General features: G+C 48.0%; 1 protein-coding gene across 5 annotated transcripts in view; it reads right to left on the bottom strand.

The window, feature by feature from the left end:
- Window positions 1-17,890, bottom strand: part of dst (dystonin) — a 647,938-nt gene that overhangs the window by 48,472 nt on the left and 581,576 nt on the right. For all 5 annotated transcript variants that reach the window (XM_070884881.1, XM_070884882.1, XM_070884878.1 and 2 more), the window contains 8 exons: window positions 16,045-16,242; window positions 14,891-15,019; window positions 12,818-12,979; window positions 11,337-11,492; window positions 11,015-11,221; window positions 9,151-9,270; window positions 8,114-8,283; window positions 4,755-4,914 (listed from right to left, as the gene is read on the bottom strand). In XM_070884881.1, coding sequence (XP_070740982.1) covers window positions 4,755-4,914; window positions 8,114-8,283; window positions 9,151-9,270; window positions 11,015-11,221; window positions 11,337-11,492; window positions 12,818-12,979; window positions 14,891-15,019; window positions 16,045-16,242 — 1,302 coding nt within the window. The remainder of the gene's footprint in view (window positions 1-4,754; window positions 4,915-8,113; window positions 8,284-9,150; window positions 9,271-11,014; window positions 11,222-11,336; window positions 11,493-12,817; window positions 12,980-14,890; window positions 15,020-16,044; window positions 16,243-17,890) is intronic.

Genomic DNA, 17,890 nt, shown 5'->3' with positions numbered 1-17,890 from the left:
CACATACTTATCCAGTTTCCCCTTAAATGCACCTATGCTATTCATCTCAACTACTCCAAGAGCACTAACAATAGTGTGTGTTGATCACCTGCCTCCTCCCTATCCCCTTTACCCACAAAACTTTGCTTCCTAATTTTCACCTCAAGAAAACAGGTTATTAGTTAACGCTGACATAAAATACAATTTTCTGATGAGCGCTAAGAATATTCCTATCATTAGTTGTTCTCAAGAGAGACAGCCCCAGTCTGTGAACTGCCTCGATTTTAATATTCTTTTCCTTGTTTTCCTTGTTTCCCTAACCCCTCCCAGATCTCTGCGCTCCTCCAATTCTGGCCTGCTCCATCATTGGCGGCTGTGTCTTCAACAACCTAGGCCCTAAGCTCTGGAATTCCCTCCCTAAACCTCTCCGTCTCTCTCACCTTAAAACCTACCTCTTGTGACCAAATGCTTGGACAATGTCCCAAAATCTCCGTATGTGTCAAATTTTGATCAATAAGGCTGCTGCGAAGCGCTTTGGAACGTTTTACTATGTTAAAGGCGCTATATAAATGTAAGTTGCTGTTTTGTTATATTGGGAGGGGGCTCTCAAACTTTAACTGGGATAGGTTATCTGTGCTATTTGTACTACAACCAAAACAGCAGCCTGATGAGCTGTGGGTGCTACCAACTCCTCCAATCTGCACAAAAAAATGAACAGGATCCCCTCCCCTTACCCTTGTCCCTCTCCCCCCACCACCTCCCACCTAAACAGCCCCTGGAAAACCAATCTCGGAGAGACCGACCAAGTATCACCTCATTTAGCTGAGAGTTATAGGGATTTGGGAGGGGGGATTTTCCTCTTGTAATCCAGCATGTGGTGGGGGATTGGGGTGTGTGCCGGGGGGAGATATTATTCTTGCTGAAAAATGCTTCAGGGCAGAATTAAATTTTAAGAAATAGCGATACAAGGAAAAGGATATGTGAGACTAAGAATATTCCCCTTGTTTTCTGCCCTTCACAGCCTTTATCCTGTGAGCTGGGATGCTAAACTAATGACTCAGGACTTCATGACTGATTTATTAATATAAACATGGAGCTTACTGTCCTTTCTAAAGATACCACGTTTTAAAGATCCAAAATAACATTTGCTGTAAATACGCTGGTAAGTTCGATCCATCTGGCTTCATGTGAGATATTTAAAAAAAATAACAAGCTGTACTTTGAGCAGCAACTGAAATAAAGATTTGCAAACAGAAACGTTTACAATGTAATGACCAAATGAACTTGTTGAATAAAGCTCAAGTAAGTCACTCAAGAGGAGATTGTGGGTGAAGGAGAGTAGGGGCGGGGGGGGGGGGGGGGTGAAGGAGAGTGGGGGGGGGGGGTGAAAGGAGAGTGGGGGGGGGTTGTGAAGGAGAGTGGGGGGGGGTTGTGAAGGAGAGTGGGGGGGTGTGAAGGAGAGTGGGGGGGGGGGTGAAGGAGGTGGGGGGGGTGAAGGACAGTGTGGGGGGGTGAAGGAGAGTGTGGGGGGGTGAAGGAGAGTGGGGGGGGGGTGAAGGAGAGTGGGGGGGGTGAAGGAGAGTGGGGGGGGTGAAGGAGAGTGGGGGGGGGTGAAGGAGAGTGGGGGGGGTGAAGGAGAGTGGGGGGGGGGTGAAGGAGAGTGGGGGGGGTGAAGGAGAGTGGGTGAGGTGGGGGTGAAGGAGAGTGGGGGGGTGAAGGAGAGTGGGGGGTGTGAAGGAGAGTGGGGGGTGGGTGTGGAAGGAGAGTGGGGGGGTGGTGTGTGAAGGAGAGTGGGGGGGGGTGAAGGAGAGTGGGGGGGGTGTGAAGGAGAGTGGGGGGGGGTTGTGAAGGAGAGTGGGGGGGTTGTGAAGGAGAGTGGGGGGTGTGAAGGAGAGTGGGGGGGTGTGAAGGAGAGTGGGGGGGGGTGAAGGAGAGTGGGGGGGGGGGTGACGGAGAGTGGGGGGGGGTGACGGAGAGTGGGGGGGGTGAAGGAGAGTGGGGGGGGGGTGAAGGAGAGTGGGGGGGGGTGAAGGAGAGTGGGGGGGGTGAAGGAGAGTGGGGGGGGGTGAAGGAGAGTGGGGGGGGGGGTGAAGGAGAGTGGGGGGGGGGTGAAGGAGAGTGGGGGGGGGTGAAGGAGAGTGGGGGGGGGTGGAGGTGGGGGGGGTGACGGAGAGTGGGGGGGGGTGACGGAGAGTGGGGGGGGGTGACGGAGAGTGGGGGGGGTGAAGGAGAGTGGGGGGGGGTGAAGGAGAGTGGGGGGGGGTGAAGGAGAGTGGGGGGGGGTGAAGGAGAGTGGGGGGGTGAAGGACAGTGTGGGGGGTGAAGGAGAGTGTGGGGGGGGTGAAGGAGAGTGGGGGGGGTGAAGGAGAGTGGGGGGGGGTGAAGGAGAGTGGGGGGGGTGAAGGAGAGTGGGAGGGGGTGAAGGAGAGTGGGGGGGGGGGTGAAGGAGAGTGGGGGGGGGGTGAAGGAGAGGGGGGTGAAGGAGAGTGGGGGGGGTGATGGAGAGTGGGGGGGGTGATGGAGAGTGGGGGGGGTGATGGAGAGTGGGGGGGTGATGGAGAGTGGGGGGGTGATGGAGAGTGGGGGGGGTGATGGAGAGTGGGGGGGGTGATGGAGAGTGGGGGGGGTGATGGAGAGTGGGGGGGTGATGGAGAGTGGGGGGGGTGTGGAGAGTGGGGGGGGTGATGTAGAGTGAGGGGGGGTGGTGGAGAGTGGGGGGGGTGATGGAGAGTGGGGGGGTGATGGAGAGTGGGGGGGGGTGATGGAGAGTGGGGGGGGGTGATGGAGAGTGGGGGGGGGTGATGGAGAGTGGGGGGGGGTGATGGAGAGTGGGGGGGGGGGTGAAGGAGAGTGGGGGGGGTGAAGGAGAGTGGGGGGGCGTGTGACGGAGAGTGGGGGGGGTGTGACGGAGATTGGGGGGGTGTGACGGAGAGTGGGGGGGTGAAGGAGAGTGGGGGGGGGGTGAAGGAGAGTGGGGGGATGTGAAGGAGAGTGGTGGGTGGTGTGTGAAGGAGAGTGGGGGTGGTGTGTGAAGGAGAGTGGGGGGGTGGTGTGAAGGAGAGTGGGGGTGGTGTGTGAAAGGAGAGTGGGGGGTGGTGGTGTGAAGGAGAGTGGGGGTGGGTGTGTGAAGGAGAGTGGGGTGGTGTGTTGAAGGAGAGTGGGGGGTGGTTGTGAAGGAGAGTGGGGGGCGGTGTGTGAAGGAGAGTGGGGGCGGTTTGTGAAGGAGAGTGGGGGGCGGTTTGTGAAGGAGAGTGGGGGCGGTGTGTGAAGGAATGTGGGGGGCGGTGTGTGAAGGAGAGTGGGGGGCGGTGTGTGAAGGAGAGTGGGGGGGGGTGAAGGAGAGTGGGGGGGGGGCGTGAAGGAGAGTGGGGAGGGGTGAAGGAGAGTGGGGGGGGGTGAAGGAGAGTGGGGGGGGGGGGGTGAAGGAGAGTGGGGGGGGGGTGAAGGAGAGTGGGGGGGGGTGAAGGAGAGTGGGGGGGGTGAAGGAGAGTGGGGGGGGTTGTGAAGGAGAGTGGGGGGGTGTGAAGTGAAGGAGAGTGGGGGGGTTGTGAAGGAGAGTGGGGGGGGTGTGAAGGAGAGTGGGGGGGGTGTGAAGGAGAGTGGGGGGGGTGTGAAGGAGAGTGGGGGGGGTGTGAAGGAGAGTGGGGGGGGTGTGAAGGAGAGTGGGGGGGGTGTGAAGGAGAGTGGGGGGGGTGTGAAGGAGAGTGGGGGGGGGTGTGAAGGAGAGTGGGGGGGGTGTGAAGGAGAGTGGGGGGGGTGTGAAGGAGAGTGGGGGGGGTGTGAAGGAGAGTGGGGGGGGTGTGAAGGAGAGTGGGGGGGGTGTGAAGGAGAGTGGGGGGGGTGAAGGAGAGTGGGGGGGATGTGAAGGAGAGTGGGGGGGGTGTGAAGGAGATTGGAGGGTGTGAAGGAGAGTGGGGGGGGTGAAGGAGAGTAGGGGGGGTGAAGGAGAGTAGGGGGGGTGAAGGAGAGTAGGGGGTGGTGAAGGAGAGTAGGGGGGGTGAAGGAGAGTAGGGGGGGTGAAGGAGAGTGGGGGGGGGGGTGAAGGAGAGTGGGGGGGGTGAAGGAGAGTGGGGGGGTGAAGGAGAGTGGGGGGGGTGAAGGAGAGTGGGGGGGGTGAAGGAGAGTGGGGGGGGTGAAGGAGAGTGGGGGGGGGTGAAGGAGAGTGGGGGGGTGAAGGAGAGTGGGGGGGGTGAAGGAGAGTGGGGGGGGTGAAGGAGAGTGGGGGGGGTGAAGGAGAGTGGGGGGGGTGAAGGAGAGTGGGGGGCGTGAAGGAGAGTGGGGGGCGTGAAGGAGAGTGGGGGGGGTGAAGGAGAGTGGGGGGCGTGAAGGAGAGTGGGGGAGGTGAAGGAGAGTGGGGGAGGTGAAGGAGAGTGGGGGAGGTGAAGGAGAGTGGGGAGGTGAAGGAGAGTGGGGGAGGTGAAGGAGAGTGGGGGAGGTGAAGGAGAGTGGGGGAGGTGAAGGAGAGTGGGGGGAGTGAAGGAGAGTGGGGGGGGTGAAGGAGAATGGGGGGGGTGAAGGAGAGTGGGGGGGTGAAGGAGAGTGGGGGGGTGAAGGAGAGTGGGGGGGGGTGAAGGAGAGTGGGGGGGGTGAAGGAGAGTGGGGGGGGGTGAAGGAGAGTGGGGGGGTGAGGAGAGTGGGGGGGTGAAGGAGAGTGGGGGGGTGAAGGAGAGTGGGGGGGGTGAAGGAGAGTGGGGGGGGGGTGAAGGAGAGTGGGGGGTGGGTGAAGGAGTGAGTGCTTTTCCACATCCAACTTTGGTAGAAGCAGTTTCCAATACCTTGTGAGCATCAATCAGGTTCATCACCAGGTCAATGTCCCCATGCACCGGCTGATCTTCAGCCAGCATGGGCTCGATCTTGTACAGCCAATCAATCAGAGCTTGCAAGGCATCTGTAAACTGGCCTGAAAACAGCAGCGCTTCTTCCAATTTGTTCTGTCTGAAATGGAAACGCAGAAAGTATATAGTCAAGATTAGCCAGCAACAGACATACGGCAACCTTCTTCAAACTGAACACACAGTCACAAGGTTGGCTTGCTCATTTGAATATTCACTCCTGATGCCTCATACAACACTCACAACATGGCTGCCAATCTATCTGTTAAAAGTGTGGATGCACAGGAGTGATGACGAGTTAAAAATCTAATCATGAGGCTTGAGTAAAGGCTCCCTGATGGGTCAGTGGCTGAAGGACACAGCCCGATGTGGCACTGAGCTACACTGACTAGGAAGGGCCAAGGCTACAACACGAGTCTGCGTTGTTAGCTTATCTCAGCCAGGCTGGAAGATAGGCTTCCAGAATTGGTCTCCGGGAGCTGAGGCAGGGAATGAGTAAAATTAGCCAAGATTCTCACCTCTGAAAACTATCCTTGTTGCGAAGTGCACGTTCAGAGCTGACAGGAATCAAACTCGGGCTCCGAGCACTTGTCGATGCTACCTGTGAAGAACTCCCCATCAGGGTGGGACTGCTCACATGTGGAACCGTTGAGAATGCAGCGTTAATGGGCGTAACTTCGGCAGGGGCACAAAACGGGCACTATCAGGTGGCTCGCCCATTATACACCCTGCCAATGGAGAGGTGAATCGGACGTGACATGTAACGGGCAGCCGAGCCCCAGCCACCCATTTTATGACCCACCAAAGTTGTACATTCCGCCTACTATGTTCAGGAACGAGGAGAAAATTATGGAGAAATAAACTTATTTAGCTGCTGTCATTAGCCGCAAAGAGTGAAATCATAAGAATCCTATAAATCCTGGCGTCAGATTACAGTCTTCTTTATTTCATGATTTTTTTCCTATATATAGAATTTCCATACTTTTCAATCCATATCTAGCGGTGTTTTTTCTGCTAGCAATGATCGACAGTGCATGCATGTCTTTGATACATGATAATCATCAAAGGACATTTAATTGACTTGATTACTAAGATTTCATGGAATCGTTGACTCGTACAGCACAGGAGGCGACCATTTGGCCCATTGAGTCTGCACTGGCTCTTTCAAAGAGCAATCCAGTTAGTCCCACTCTCTCCCAATATTCCTCCATTTTTTCTCTTACAAGTATTTATCCAATTCCCTTTTAAAAGCAACTACTGGATCTGTATCCACCACCCTATCAAGCACTGCATTCCAAATCCTAACCACTCGTTGCGTAAAAATTTTTTCCTCTGGTTCTTTTGCCAATCATCTTAAATCTGCTCATACTAAACAGACTACTGGAACACACAGCATTACTTTGATGTTATTTATTTGGTATGAACCACTTTATAATATATCAGAAAAAATATATACATTACGGATGAAAACCGTTGCCTCAGTCACTTTTGGAACAGGTCATCTTCAATTGTAATAGAAAGCAGTTTTGAGTACTTGGCATCATATGTTCGTTAAACGGGAGGACAGCAACAATTGCTAGCATTTTATGAATGAGATACTAATTCACTTGCATTTTAAAAATGAGATAGGGGAAGCAACTAGAAGCTTACACACAAGGGAGATGGGCACTGCATTCACTGCCAGTTGGAAGTCATCGGCATGGTAACAACCAGTCTTATTCTTGGCAGTTTGAACTTTCACCCTCAACATACAGCTTCCTTTTTAACTCTCCAAGCTCGCAAACATTTTGTACGTGTGCGAATGCAATACTTTACAAATCGCTTCAACAAGGACAACTGTCCATTTAAACCATCACTTGACAGAGCTTAGACTAATCAGATCGGAGAGACCACCATCCATCCAACCAAATCAATCATGTCACCAGTGGCCATTCAGATCCAAGAACCAACTCTCCCGAATCATATCTAATTCGCATTTTTGCGAATGAGCCAATTATATTCCACCTAAACTATTTGTGGCATATAGCTATATGATAGTGGGCTGAGTCGGGGACTATGTACCATGAAGTATAAAGTATCATACAAATAACACAAATCACAAGCTCACCCATAGATTTCCCCATTCCCTTTCTTCAACCACCCAAGCCCTAGATATTCAAGAACTATCTAAATATAACAAAATTATAGCTGCAGAGACGGAAGCGGGAATGTCTTTGTACCGGTTACTATGCTGACCATATGGAGTCATAACTGAACCGCACCTGTGTAACTACGCTAAATGGTTTGTAATTGGTTTTAACCTTGATACATTACATCAGTATAATTTATTTTCTGAAGAAGGCTTTTTAAGATTAATTGACAAAGTGCCTTCTAAATTAACAACGTTATACACACACACATGTAGAAGAAGTAATACTCTGCATCAATTATCACAATAGGACATCTTCGGCTAATCCTGTTTATAGTCCTCCAATAAAAAATATTACAATCCTTCTTTATGGTCCAAACATTTCTGGCTCATTATAAACAATCCCTAGTGTGCTTATCGTTAGATAATTGAATTTTCTTGTGCTTCCGCAATGGGATTTCTTCCCAAAGGAGCTGTCGGCAGATAACATGACAGACTCTCACATTGTACAAGGACAACAGGGGTATCTGGTCAAGTACCAGGGAGTCAACTGACGGCCTATTCCTCGCAGAAATGTGAGAGGTACAACAGGGCAATGTCAATCTTCCCAGTAAATCATCAACAAAGCTCCCAGACAAATTCATCATTCCAGCGACTACATGTTGACTAGATCAAAGGCACTGAAGCATTTATATTTGGAAAGAGGATATTTCAATCAGACCTGAACTTTGCTCTGAATTTGGATAGTTGTGAGCATATTTATGACTTTGGGAAGCTTCATATATCGTCAACTCTCGAGATTTTACACATCACAAAGCCACTGCTCAGAAATGCCAGTTTGTCTTACTTTTGAGACTTTCAAAGAGAAATTATATTTTAGGAACAAATTATTGAGCAATAGAAGGAATCAAAATAAGTAATAAAGGAGAGACACAGTTATGATGAAACTAAAGTTTATGATGAAATCTTGACAAGTCACATTTAGACCCTATATTTAACTTTTGAGTTCTAACGATAACTGTTGCCATGTCCAAGTATTTATTCAGTCCTGTACTCAGTGGTAATAATTGCCACCGTCATTTACTCTTGTTTCAGAGAGAATACAGTGTTGAAATTCAGACTGAGAAAGTACAACCTGCTTTGGGTTCTAAGCTTTTTGGGTTGACCTCCTTACCTTTCCACTGACTTTCCACACACCGTGTCCCACTTGTCCCTCAGCTCACTCATCATGTTGTCGAGCTTTTGGTGATCATCAGCCAAAGTTGTCTTCTCTTTCAAGGAGCGGCCAGTCCTTGTTGTGGTGTCGTACACAGAATGTTTTGCTCCAAGTGCTTTCTGGAACTCCTACGTTTAGAAACAGATAAATGGTTTTGTTAGCTGGATACACTTTTCAAAGCAAGCCGTTAACTCGAACTGTTCTTCACAGCCATCAATGCATGGATTAAGGTCAACCGTCACGAGTAGGCTGGCCAAAAAATTCTAAAACGTAAAAGGTACTCCAAGACTTCTCCCCAGGAAATAGAAAATATGTTGCTGCTGTTTGTGGCTGCCATGTTTTCATACATAATCATTTTGACTAGACTTCAAAAGTAGCTCATTGGTTGTTGACAACATCCTGAAGATGTGAACGGTACATTCTGAATTCACGTTCTTTCTTTTTTTATTTGAACTTGGGAAACGGTAGCAAGCAGACATGCAATAAAGACAAATAATTTGCATTTATATAGAGCCTTTCACAACCTCAGCACATTCCAAAGCACTTTACAGCCAATGAAGTACTTTACAAGTGTAATCACTGTTGTAATGTGAGAAACGCAGCAGCCAATTTGCACATAGCAAGGTCCCACAAATAGCAGTGTAATAATAAGCAGATAATCTGTTTTTAGGTGTTGGTTGCGGGATAAATATTGGCCAGGACACCCCAGCTTCTCTTCGAAATAATGTCATGGGATCCCTTATGTCCACCTGCGAGGGCAGGCGGTTTAACATCTCATCTGAAAGATATATATGGGTGATGTACATATATAGTTTATGTCCCATAATATATACACACGCAGACTCATCGATATTTCTGCTAAACTCTCCTGCCCAGGCCGCTCACCGGCTTTTAAATAGGAGAAACTGCACATGCACGAAAATTTGAATGGGCTGCGCAGCCATTTAAAGGGACCGAGAGAAAACATTGATATGCATACATGATGTATATGTTACCTTGTGGTTTACCAGTTGCATTTTCACTTTGTCTGGATCATTTGCGATTTCAAGGTCAGAGTCCAGGTTTTTCTCTGAATCTTCTAACCATTCCATCAGTTTCTTCCAGGCCTCTTGGAACTATTGCCAAATGATAAAAATCACCAACATTCAATGCTTTAATATCCAGACACTTGTCCTTAAAATAATGACCTACTTTACTTGAACGATTCCTGCACCTCTCGGATGACACCACCATATTATGGAAGATTAGAAAGGACAAACAATTGCAAGAAAATTAGAACAACTTCCACTCGCAAAATGAGTAATAATTTAAACATATTAGAAAACTGTAACAAGACTGATCTAGGGATTTATTTTATTTTGTTTAAAAAAAGAACCGATAGTCATCCATAGTATAATGTTTATCTGCATTGGCAAAAAAATACTTGTAGCCAGTCATAGGACCAGTACTTTCAGCTGCACTTTCACATGCTGAGTTTTTAATTAAATTCTTGACATCCAGCGGACTCTCAACATTGAGCAGATTTTGCTGGAGTGGGACATCTCATGGCGTGCCCTGTTAGAGCTGTCCGTACACATTTAGGTTTTAAAACTGTTTTGCCCATAATGTTTCTGGAACAGGACATTTGGGACCTTGGTGAACAACGGGACAACAGTCTATCTCCTCAACCAATGAGATTTAGGGATTGGGGGAAAAAAAGAGGAAGCGCTAAGGAGGGTGAATTCACTGTCAGATCAGGTGCGCAATATTGAGACGTTGTTACTTTTTCAGCAAAATCTGGGCCATTAAATCAAAAGTCAATGTTAAACTGATACATTTGTAGTGTTCCAGGTGAAAGTGTTAGTGACAACTCCCTATTACTTTCACTTAAGATTTCACTGTTTCCTCTCTAGTTTATTTAATCTTCCTCCATGGTCAGGCATACAAGAGGTCAAATGGAAAGGTCGGGCATACAAGAGGTCAAACTGAAAGGCCAGATAAGAAGCCAGCACCCAGGTCTCATGGGGCCAGTTTGCTATTGAGAGCAGCCTGATTAACTCATCCCATGATTTTGCTCGTTTCTCTGTACTCATCAACTCGTCTTTGCTTGATGCTTTTCTCCTTCAATTTTCTAAAGGACCAGAAGCAACAATGGGAAGTGTTGGGTTTGGACTTGCACTCCGCTGGTGAACAGACACACAGACATCTGGACTCTGTCTTTAAACTTGTTCCATTGTATAGATCCAAGTGGAAAGTTAAAATGCTAATAAACTTTTCTGACTAAGTTTACCCATTAACAAGCAACGGTATTTCATGATCTTTACTCTTTGGCAATTATAACTGCATCGATGGCCATAAATAATCGTAAATATACGAAAGTCACAAACAAATCAAATAAGATATCCGGAAGAAACTTCTTTATTCAGAGAGTGATTAGAATGTGGAACTCGCTACCACAAGGAGTAATTGAGGCAAATAGCATTGATGCATTTAAGCGGAAGCTAGATAAACACATGAGGGAGAATGCTGATAGGGTGAGAGGAAGAGGATGGAAAGCAGCTTGAGTGGAGCATGGATCAGTTGGGCTGAATGGCCTGTTTTGGTGCTGTAAAGTCTGTGCAATGGTGGAGGCTGTAGAGAGCAAGAAGATCTCCTGTCAACTTCAGGGGCCAGTTAGTTAAGGTTACAAGATCAAAGTCACAGCAGTTCATATTAAAGAATATTTAAACCCTATATTTGCTGGACAACTTTGGAAGCATGCACCTCTAAAAATTTTGATTGTATTCTCCCCCATTTGCCAAAGGGTGATATAAAAAAGCCTCGGTTTGACATCACAGTTTTTGCTGCTTTGTTTTTTTCTATAGAGATGAGCTGCTTTACCTGTTTAGCACGTTTCCGTGCATCATCTAGTCCTCTTCCTCTATCAACAGAACGCTGCACCACCTTCTCCCATCGAGCTTGAACACTGATCAACAAGTTCTTAATGAGTACCACGTCTTGCTTCTGACTGAAATACTTCAGATGGGTTCCAGTCTTATCCAGTTCAATTATTTTCTCACGGTGTGAGTTGACCTCGTTGGCAAAAACCTGAAAATGTGGAAAACACAATTAACAAAACGCATTTTGCTCCATGTAAGAAGGATCAGTATGCTTTGGTTCCAAGATAGTTAGACATTTTTAAATATCTGTTCAGATCAAGTACCTTGTGTTCGTCAATCTGGAACATAATGGTGTCCAGAATGAGGCTTGGCGATGAAGCTAATGTCAACGTTTGCTCTGCTTGCGTCAGCCAGTTGATGAAGTCTTGCAAGGAATTGTGGAACTCGGTGGCTAGATTGAGGGCCTCCTCCAGTTTAACCTGCACACAATGAGATGGTGATCAGCTATTCCATCCTTACTGAATAGTATACATCCACTGAAAGGGCTCATTATTCTGTCCCCAAATTACAACAGGAACTACTCTTCACAAATAGGCTATGAAGCACCTTGGGACGTCCCAAGGTCGTGAAAAGCGCTGTATGAATGCAAGTTTGTTCGTTCTCTCTTTGTGAATTTTGTGTTCAAAGTGAAGAGTGTCAGTGCTGGGGAATGGAACACTTTCCATTTCGGTATCCACAGTCAACATCAAGTGCTCTCAGGTTAGGTACAGCACTCAGAGTTGCAGAGTAAAGCTCCTTCTGCTCTGCCCCGACAAAATGCTTCACCCCAATCTTCAGGAGACCACTCTCTCCATATATATCCCATCACTTTTCCATTTCCCACACAGTCTGTGGTCTCCAACTGAGCTTACCCATGTGATGCCAAATTTTCATCATCATCATCTTTGGAATTTCCACTATTGTATTTTGACCCTAGCACCATTACTCAGTGCTCAATGTCCTCGCTCATCTTCACAGCTCCTTCTGTGGCTCAGCATCAAATATTGGGCGGGATTTTCGGTTTTGGGCAAAAACAGTAGTTTTATGCCAAAATTACCGTTTTCGCTGCGTACCGTTTTTAGACCTAACTTTCGGCCTTTACGTCTGGTAAAGTCGGCATTGCACGAGGATTCGCGGCACAAACCGCGAGTTTCGGCAACCTTAGTCCGGGGCCGGTAGCGCTGTGAGAGAGGCCTTGGGAGGGGGGGGAGGGGGGGGGGAATAACAAAACCAAAAGAATTGCAAAAAAAAATTCATAAAACCCTTACCTACTAAATCGCTGAAAAATAATTTAAAAATATAAACTTTAACTTTTCTTTTTTGCAGTTCTTCATACTTACCGCTGCTGGCAGGGCTGCAATGTACGGGTCCTGAGAGAGCCGAAAGCACGACGCAAACGCAATCTGCGTCAGTGCACCTCTCCCCGGCCGTACGTGGAAGTGCCACCGCAAAAAGGTACCCGAAGATCCCGCCGACCAGGTTTTCGTCTCAGAGGGTCAAATCGCGTCAAAAACCCAGTTGCAAAGACGGCGAAAATCCTGCCCTTTATCGGATAACGTTCCCGAGAAGCGCCTCGGGATGTTTTATTGTGTTAAAGGTGCTATATAAATGCAAGTTGTTGTTGTTGTTCTGATTGCACTTGCAAATTATTCAGCAAAACAAGGGCTAATAAACTGCTCCAATCTATTAAAAGTTGACAACTTTATTTTGATTAAAGAATGTTTTCCCGCACTATTTCGCATTAGAAAAATATACAAGGTTGCACCTTTCGTTCAGTTAGTTTTACTTCGACAGATTCCCATCTTTCTTTCAGGTGGTTGATGCCTCGCTCCACATTACCATCAGCAGCTCCCTCACAACTCAGCCGCCCCTTGTTGATCAGGTTCTTGTAGATCTCCTCTTTGGTTCCAAATGCAGCACAGAGCTCCTTCGTGAAAACAAACATAATTTCCTTGTTAACGGTGAGTGTTTATAAACATTTGTACATTTATACATTTATATATGGCAGACCATTAGGGACAAGTTGGTATGCTTCAGTTGCACAGAGCCTTAGTCAGACCCCATCGACGTTCAGTTCTGGCCTTGCATGGGATACAGTGCAAATTCTCCGGAATTATACTGGAGTTTAAAGGGCCAAATTACAGTTTGCATAATCTTGGCAAATATTCCCTTAAGCTTAGATGTTTGAGGGGTGATCTAATTGAGGTATTTAAAATGACAAAACAATTCACAAGGATAGATAGAAACTATTTCTCTCTGGTGGGAAAATCCAGAGTAAGGGGAAATAATCTTAAAATTAGTGTCTGGCTATTCAGGAGTGAAATCCAGAAGCACTTTTTCCACACAGAGGGCAGTGGAAATCTGGAACGCTCATCCCCACAAGGCTGTAGATGCGGGAGGTCAATTGGAGCTTTTAAGACTGAGATTGATAAGATTTTTGTTGGGCAAGGGCATCAAGTGATATGGATCAAAGGCGAGTAACTGAAGTTGAGGGACAGATCAGCTATGATCTAAATGAATGGTGGACAGGCATGTGGGGCTGAATGGCCACCTCCTGTTGTTGATTCAGTAATCTATTGATACATGGATGCTGCTGTAAGGATCTGAGACCAATACCAAATTAGCTGCATGGCCAATGGTAACCCGGAAACCAATGCTGACCTCCCGGAAACCAATGGTGACCCAGAAATCAATGGTATGGTGACCCGGAAACCCATGGCAAACGTGGCAATGTAAATGAGGCTGTGCCGGAGGCTGTGCGGGCAGTGTTCCCCACCGGCTGTGTCTCTGAACCGCAACGTAAAAGTGAATCATGACACAGTTCTGGCTCTGGCTACCGGCTGGTTGAGCATTTAAAGCGTTCACAAGGGCCAATGAAGCGGTTTTGCCTCCCTTTGGCCTGAAAAGAACTCCCACAACAAATGGGAAATTGGGAAAACAACCCTTTAATCTGCTTCCAAATGTTGTAGGCAGCACTTTATATAAACTGAGTACATGCTCACTGCCACTGGGCAGGTTGGACACAGGTTGACTCTGGCTCATTAACCTTAGTGATCTGGTGTGTGTGTGGAGAGGCCGAGGGGAATCTATGGCTGTCGTAATGCTGGGAAACGTGACAGCTAATTTGCCCACAGCAAGGTCCCACAAACAGCGATGAAAGAAATGACCAGACAATCTGATTTAGGGATGTTGGTCGAGCGATAAATATTGGCCAGGACACAGTGGAAAACTCCCCAGCTCCTCTTTTTCGATATAGTGCCATGGGATTTTTTACGCCTCCGACAGCGCAGCACTCCCTCAGTACTGCACTGGGAGTGCCAGTCTAGATTTTCTGCTCAAGTCCCTGGTGTGGGACTCGAACCACAACCCTCTGACTCAGAGGTGAGGATGCTACCACTGACACGTTGGGGCACAGGCCTGCTGTTTTCGCCAGAATAAGATTAAAGGAATTGGAAGAAAATGCATTCATGAAAATAAATGCTTCAGTTTCTACAGTAACAGGAGCTGCAGCAGACTTTGCAAAGCTGTGGCCTTGAGGAAGAGCAGCTTTCTATGCAGCATAAAAGCAGCTAAAAACATGGGATCCTGCTGCAGCCTGCGCCGGGTGCTTGGAATTCCTTCTGCAACATTAAGATGCCTGAACATTAGTTGGGATTCGCAAAGGCTTATCACCAGAACAATGGGCCAAAATTTAACTGAAGTATTATTTTCATCGCAAGGGTCTTCTGTCAACATTAAGCAAACCTACTTTGTTCCCTGCCATTACTTAGACACAGAAACTTCTCCCAGTTCTGTAAGTGAACCATCTGTGAAGCCTCGGTCACTGAACGATACATACCAGATGGATATTGAGCTGCTCCCGGGCAGTTTCTGGCAGACCTCCAACAGGTTTGGATGCCGACAGCTGACGCTCAGTTTCTACCAGCCACCGCTGCATATCTTCAACCTCACTCTGGAAACCTTGAGCCTACGTCACACAAAGAGTTGACATTATCATCCTCTGCCGACCAGAACAAGGGCAACAACAGGGCAACACCTTCTCCCGCAACTCTCCCCAACCAATTTAATGATGGACTTCTCACCAGATCAACCACATCAGAGGCAGCTGAGGCTCAGTAAAAGCAACTTGCATTAAAATTTGATGCGACTTCCGAGCGACACGCAAGTGCACTGACGCAGTGTCACAGAAAGGTGCGACAGATTATCACATCGCAATTCACTAACGGAAGCCAGGCCCTTGTGGGGAGGTTCTCTTGACCGAGGGGGAAGAAAACTTGACTCATGTTGCTGTCATAGATCCCTTTATGAGTGAAGGGCACCTGTAGAGGAACAGCAACAGGTCACAAAGACCACCAGCTTGCTCTCTCAGACAAGCGCTCTTAAGGGACATTGGGTAACCCTTAAGGAGGCTGGTGAAAAGTAGCTACATTGCTGTTCATCCCCTCGCTGCAAGGGACAGCTTTTATTATTTCTGTGGGGAACCAAAAAAAAAAAAAATGGAATATTACCAGGTAGGAAAAAATCTAATCTGAGAAATGTAACCTTTCTCCTTATTCAGGTACTTTTACTTCTTTAAATTTCTTTCAGCCACCATTTCCCCAGATTGACTTCAGCGTGGGTGTAACTCTGGAAAGGAAGCTCTCGCTCCTATTTGCCACTGGTTTACCAGCGTAAAACTAAGGCCTACTAATTAATTTTGATCCGTGTAAAGTTTCCCACAGTCCAACAGTGATTCCACTCCAAAAGTACTTCATTGGCTGTAAAGCGCTTTGAGATGTCCGGTGGTCGTGAACGGCACTATATAAATCCAAATCTTTCTTTCTATTGCATCACTGGCCCCCCAAGCTCCCTCAGGATACTATCCTGTTGCTGTCCATCATGTCTGTCTGTGAGGCTAGATTAGAAAAGCCCAGTTAAGCCTGTCGACATTGCATTTAGCAGCATCGCTCAATCTGGGTGCAAGCCAGCCTACGACTGTCGGTCCTGTCTTACCTGGATGAGGGAGAGGTGCAGCTGCTGCTGCCGTTGGCCGGTTTGCTCCAGCACATTCCTCCAGCGCTGGTTCAGACTTTCTAGCTTGCTCTGTAGGCTATTGGCTTCCTCCACATCGCTCGACTCCAGCAGATCATTTCCCGCTTTGCTCACAGTCTCCACCGTGGACTTGTGAGCGAGAACATCATTTTGCAGAACCTAAAACACAAAAAGTACTCTTTTAGAAGATCTTGGCTAATCCTGGTCAGCCAACGAGGAGGTGAACCGCACAAGCCAAGGAATGCGTCAGATTGTGTGCTGAATTAACTGCCCCAAAGCAGGGCAGCAGTAGAGGTGATACAATTGGCCTCAGTTAAGAGGCAAAAGCAGGCACGATTCCCCTGATCACTATCCAGTAACTCCTGTCGGAATCATGTGTGGACAACCAGACTCCCAGGTGTTGAGCTCTCGGTGACCAAACAGCCTGTCACCAGTGAAAGTCAAACACACATTCAAACTGTTAATTTGACAGGGTCCTGCAGTATCCAAGGGAAAGCAAATGTGGCAAAGGACAGGAGGATGGTGAAAATTAATTAACTAGGATTAATTAAGTGGAGAATTACAACAGTGACTGCACTCCAAAAGTACTTAATTGGTAGTAAAGTGCTTTGACACGTCCGTTGATCGTGAAAGGCGCGATAGAAATGCATGTCTTTCTTTCTTTAGGATTCACTAGGGTGATATTCACAGTCCAAGTGCTGGTGAAAAGCATCTTTAGCTTTGCACACATGATAAACTTGTGCGATATAAATCAAGTCTCAGAACTGACTCCAAAGTCCTCTGGACCAGACTCCAGCTTCAGGCTGCATTTACACTCCAAGTGCAGTGTTGGGGTGACAAAAAGTAATCTGCGTCAACACTGCTGCTGGGAGTGTAAAATATCATTTCATGTAAATGCAATGCTCATACGAAAGCAAAATAATGGGCCAAATTGAAATGGTAATGACAGAAGTTAGATAAAGGGTAATCCTAATAGGGTGTGAATTGCGGAGGCAGGGGATGGGGGGGGGGGGGGGGCGGGGGGGTGGGGAGAGGGAGCCAAAGATGGCCAGAGGTTATGCTTTAAAATTGTCGAACTCGATGTCGAGTCCAGAAGGCTGTAAAGTACCGAAATGAAGGATGAGGTGCTGTTCCTCGAGCTTGCGTTGAGCTTCATTGGAACAGTATAGGAGACCGAGGATGGAGATGTCGGAGTGGGAGTGGAGCAGAGCGGAGAATTAAAGTGACAGGTGACTGGAAGCTCGGGATCACACTTACGGATTGAACGGAGATGTTCTGCGTTTGGTCTCCCCAATGTAGAGACCACCACATTGTGAGCAGCGAGTACAGTATACTAAATTGAAAGAAGTACAAGTAAATTGCTGTTTCACCTGGAAGGAGTATTTGGGGCCCTGGATAGTGGGAAGGGAGGAGGTAAAAGGGCAGGTGTTACATCTCCTCTGCTTGCACGGAAAGATGCCGTGGGAAGGGAAGGGGGTGCTAGGGGTGACTGCGGAATGGGCCAGGGTGTCACGGAGGGAGCGGTCCCTTCGGAACGCTGAGAGGGGAGGGGAGGGGAAGATGTGATTGGTGGTGGGATCACGCTGGAGGTGGCGGAAATGGCAGAGGATGATCAGTTGAACGTGGAGGGTGGTGGGGTAAAAGGTGAGGACAAGAGGAACCCTGTCATGGTTCTGAGAGGGAGGGGAAGGGGTGAGAGCAGAGGTGTGGGAAATAGAATGGACACGGTCGAGGGCCATGTTAACCACGGTGGAGTGGAATCCTCGGTTGAGGAAAAAGGAAGACATGTCAGAGGTACTAGTGTGGA

Source organism: Pristiophorus japonicus, chromosome 7 (genome assembly GCF_044704955.1).
Source record: "Pristiophorus japonicus isolate sPriJap1 chromosome 7, sPriJap1.hap1, whole genome shotgun sequence".
Taxonomy (NCBI): domain Eukaryota; kingdom Metazoa; phylum Chordata; class Chondrichthyes; family Pristiophoridae; genus Pristiophorus; species Pristiophorus japonicus.
This window is presented reverse-complemented; position numbering and strand designations above follow the sequence as displayed.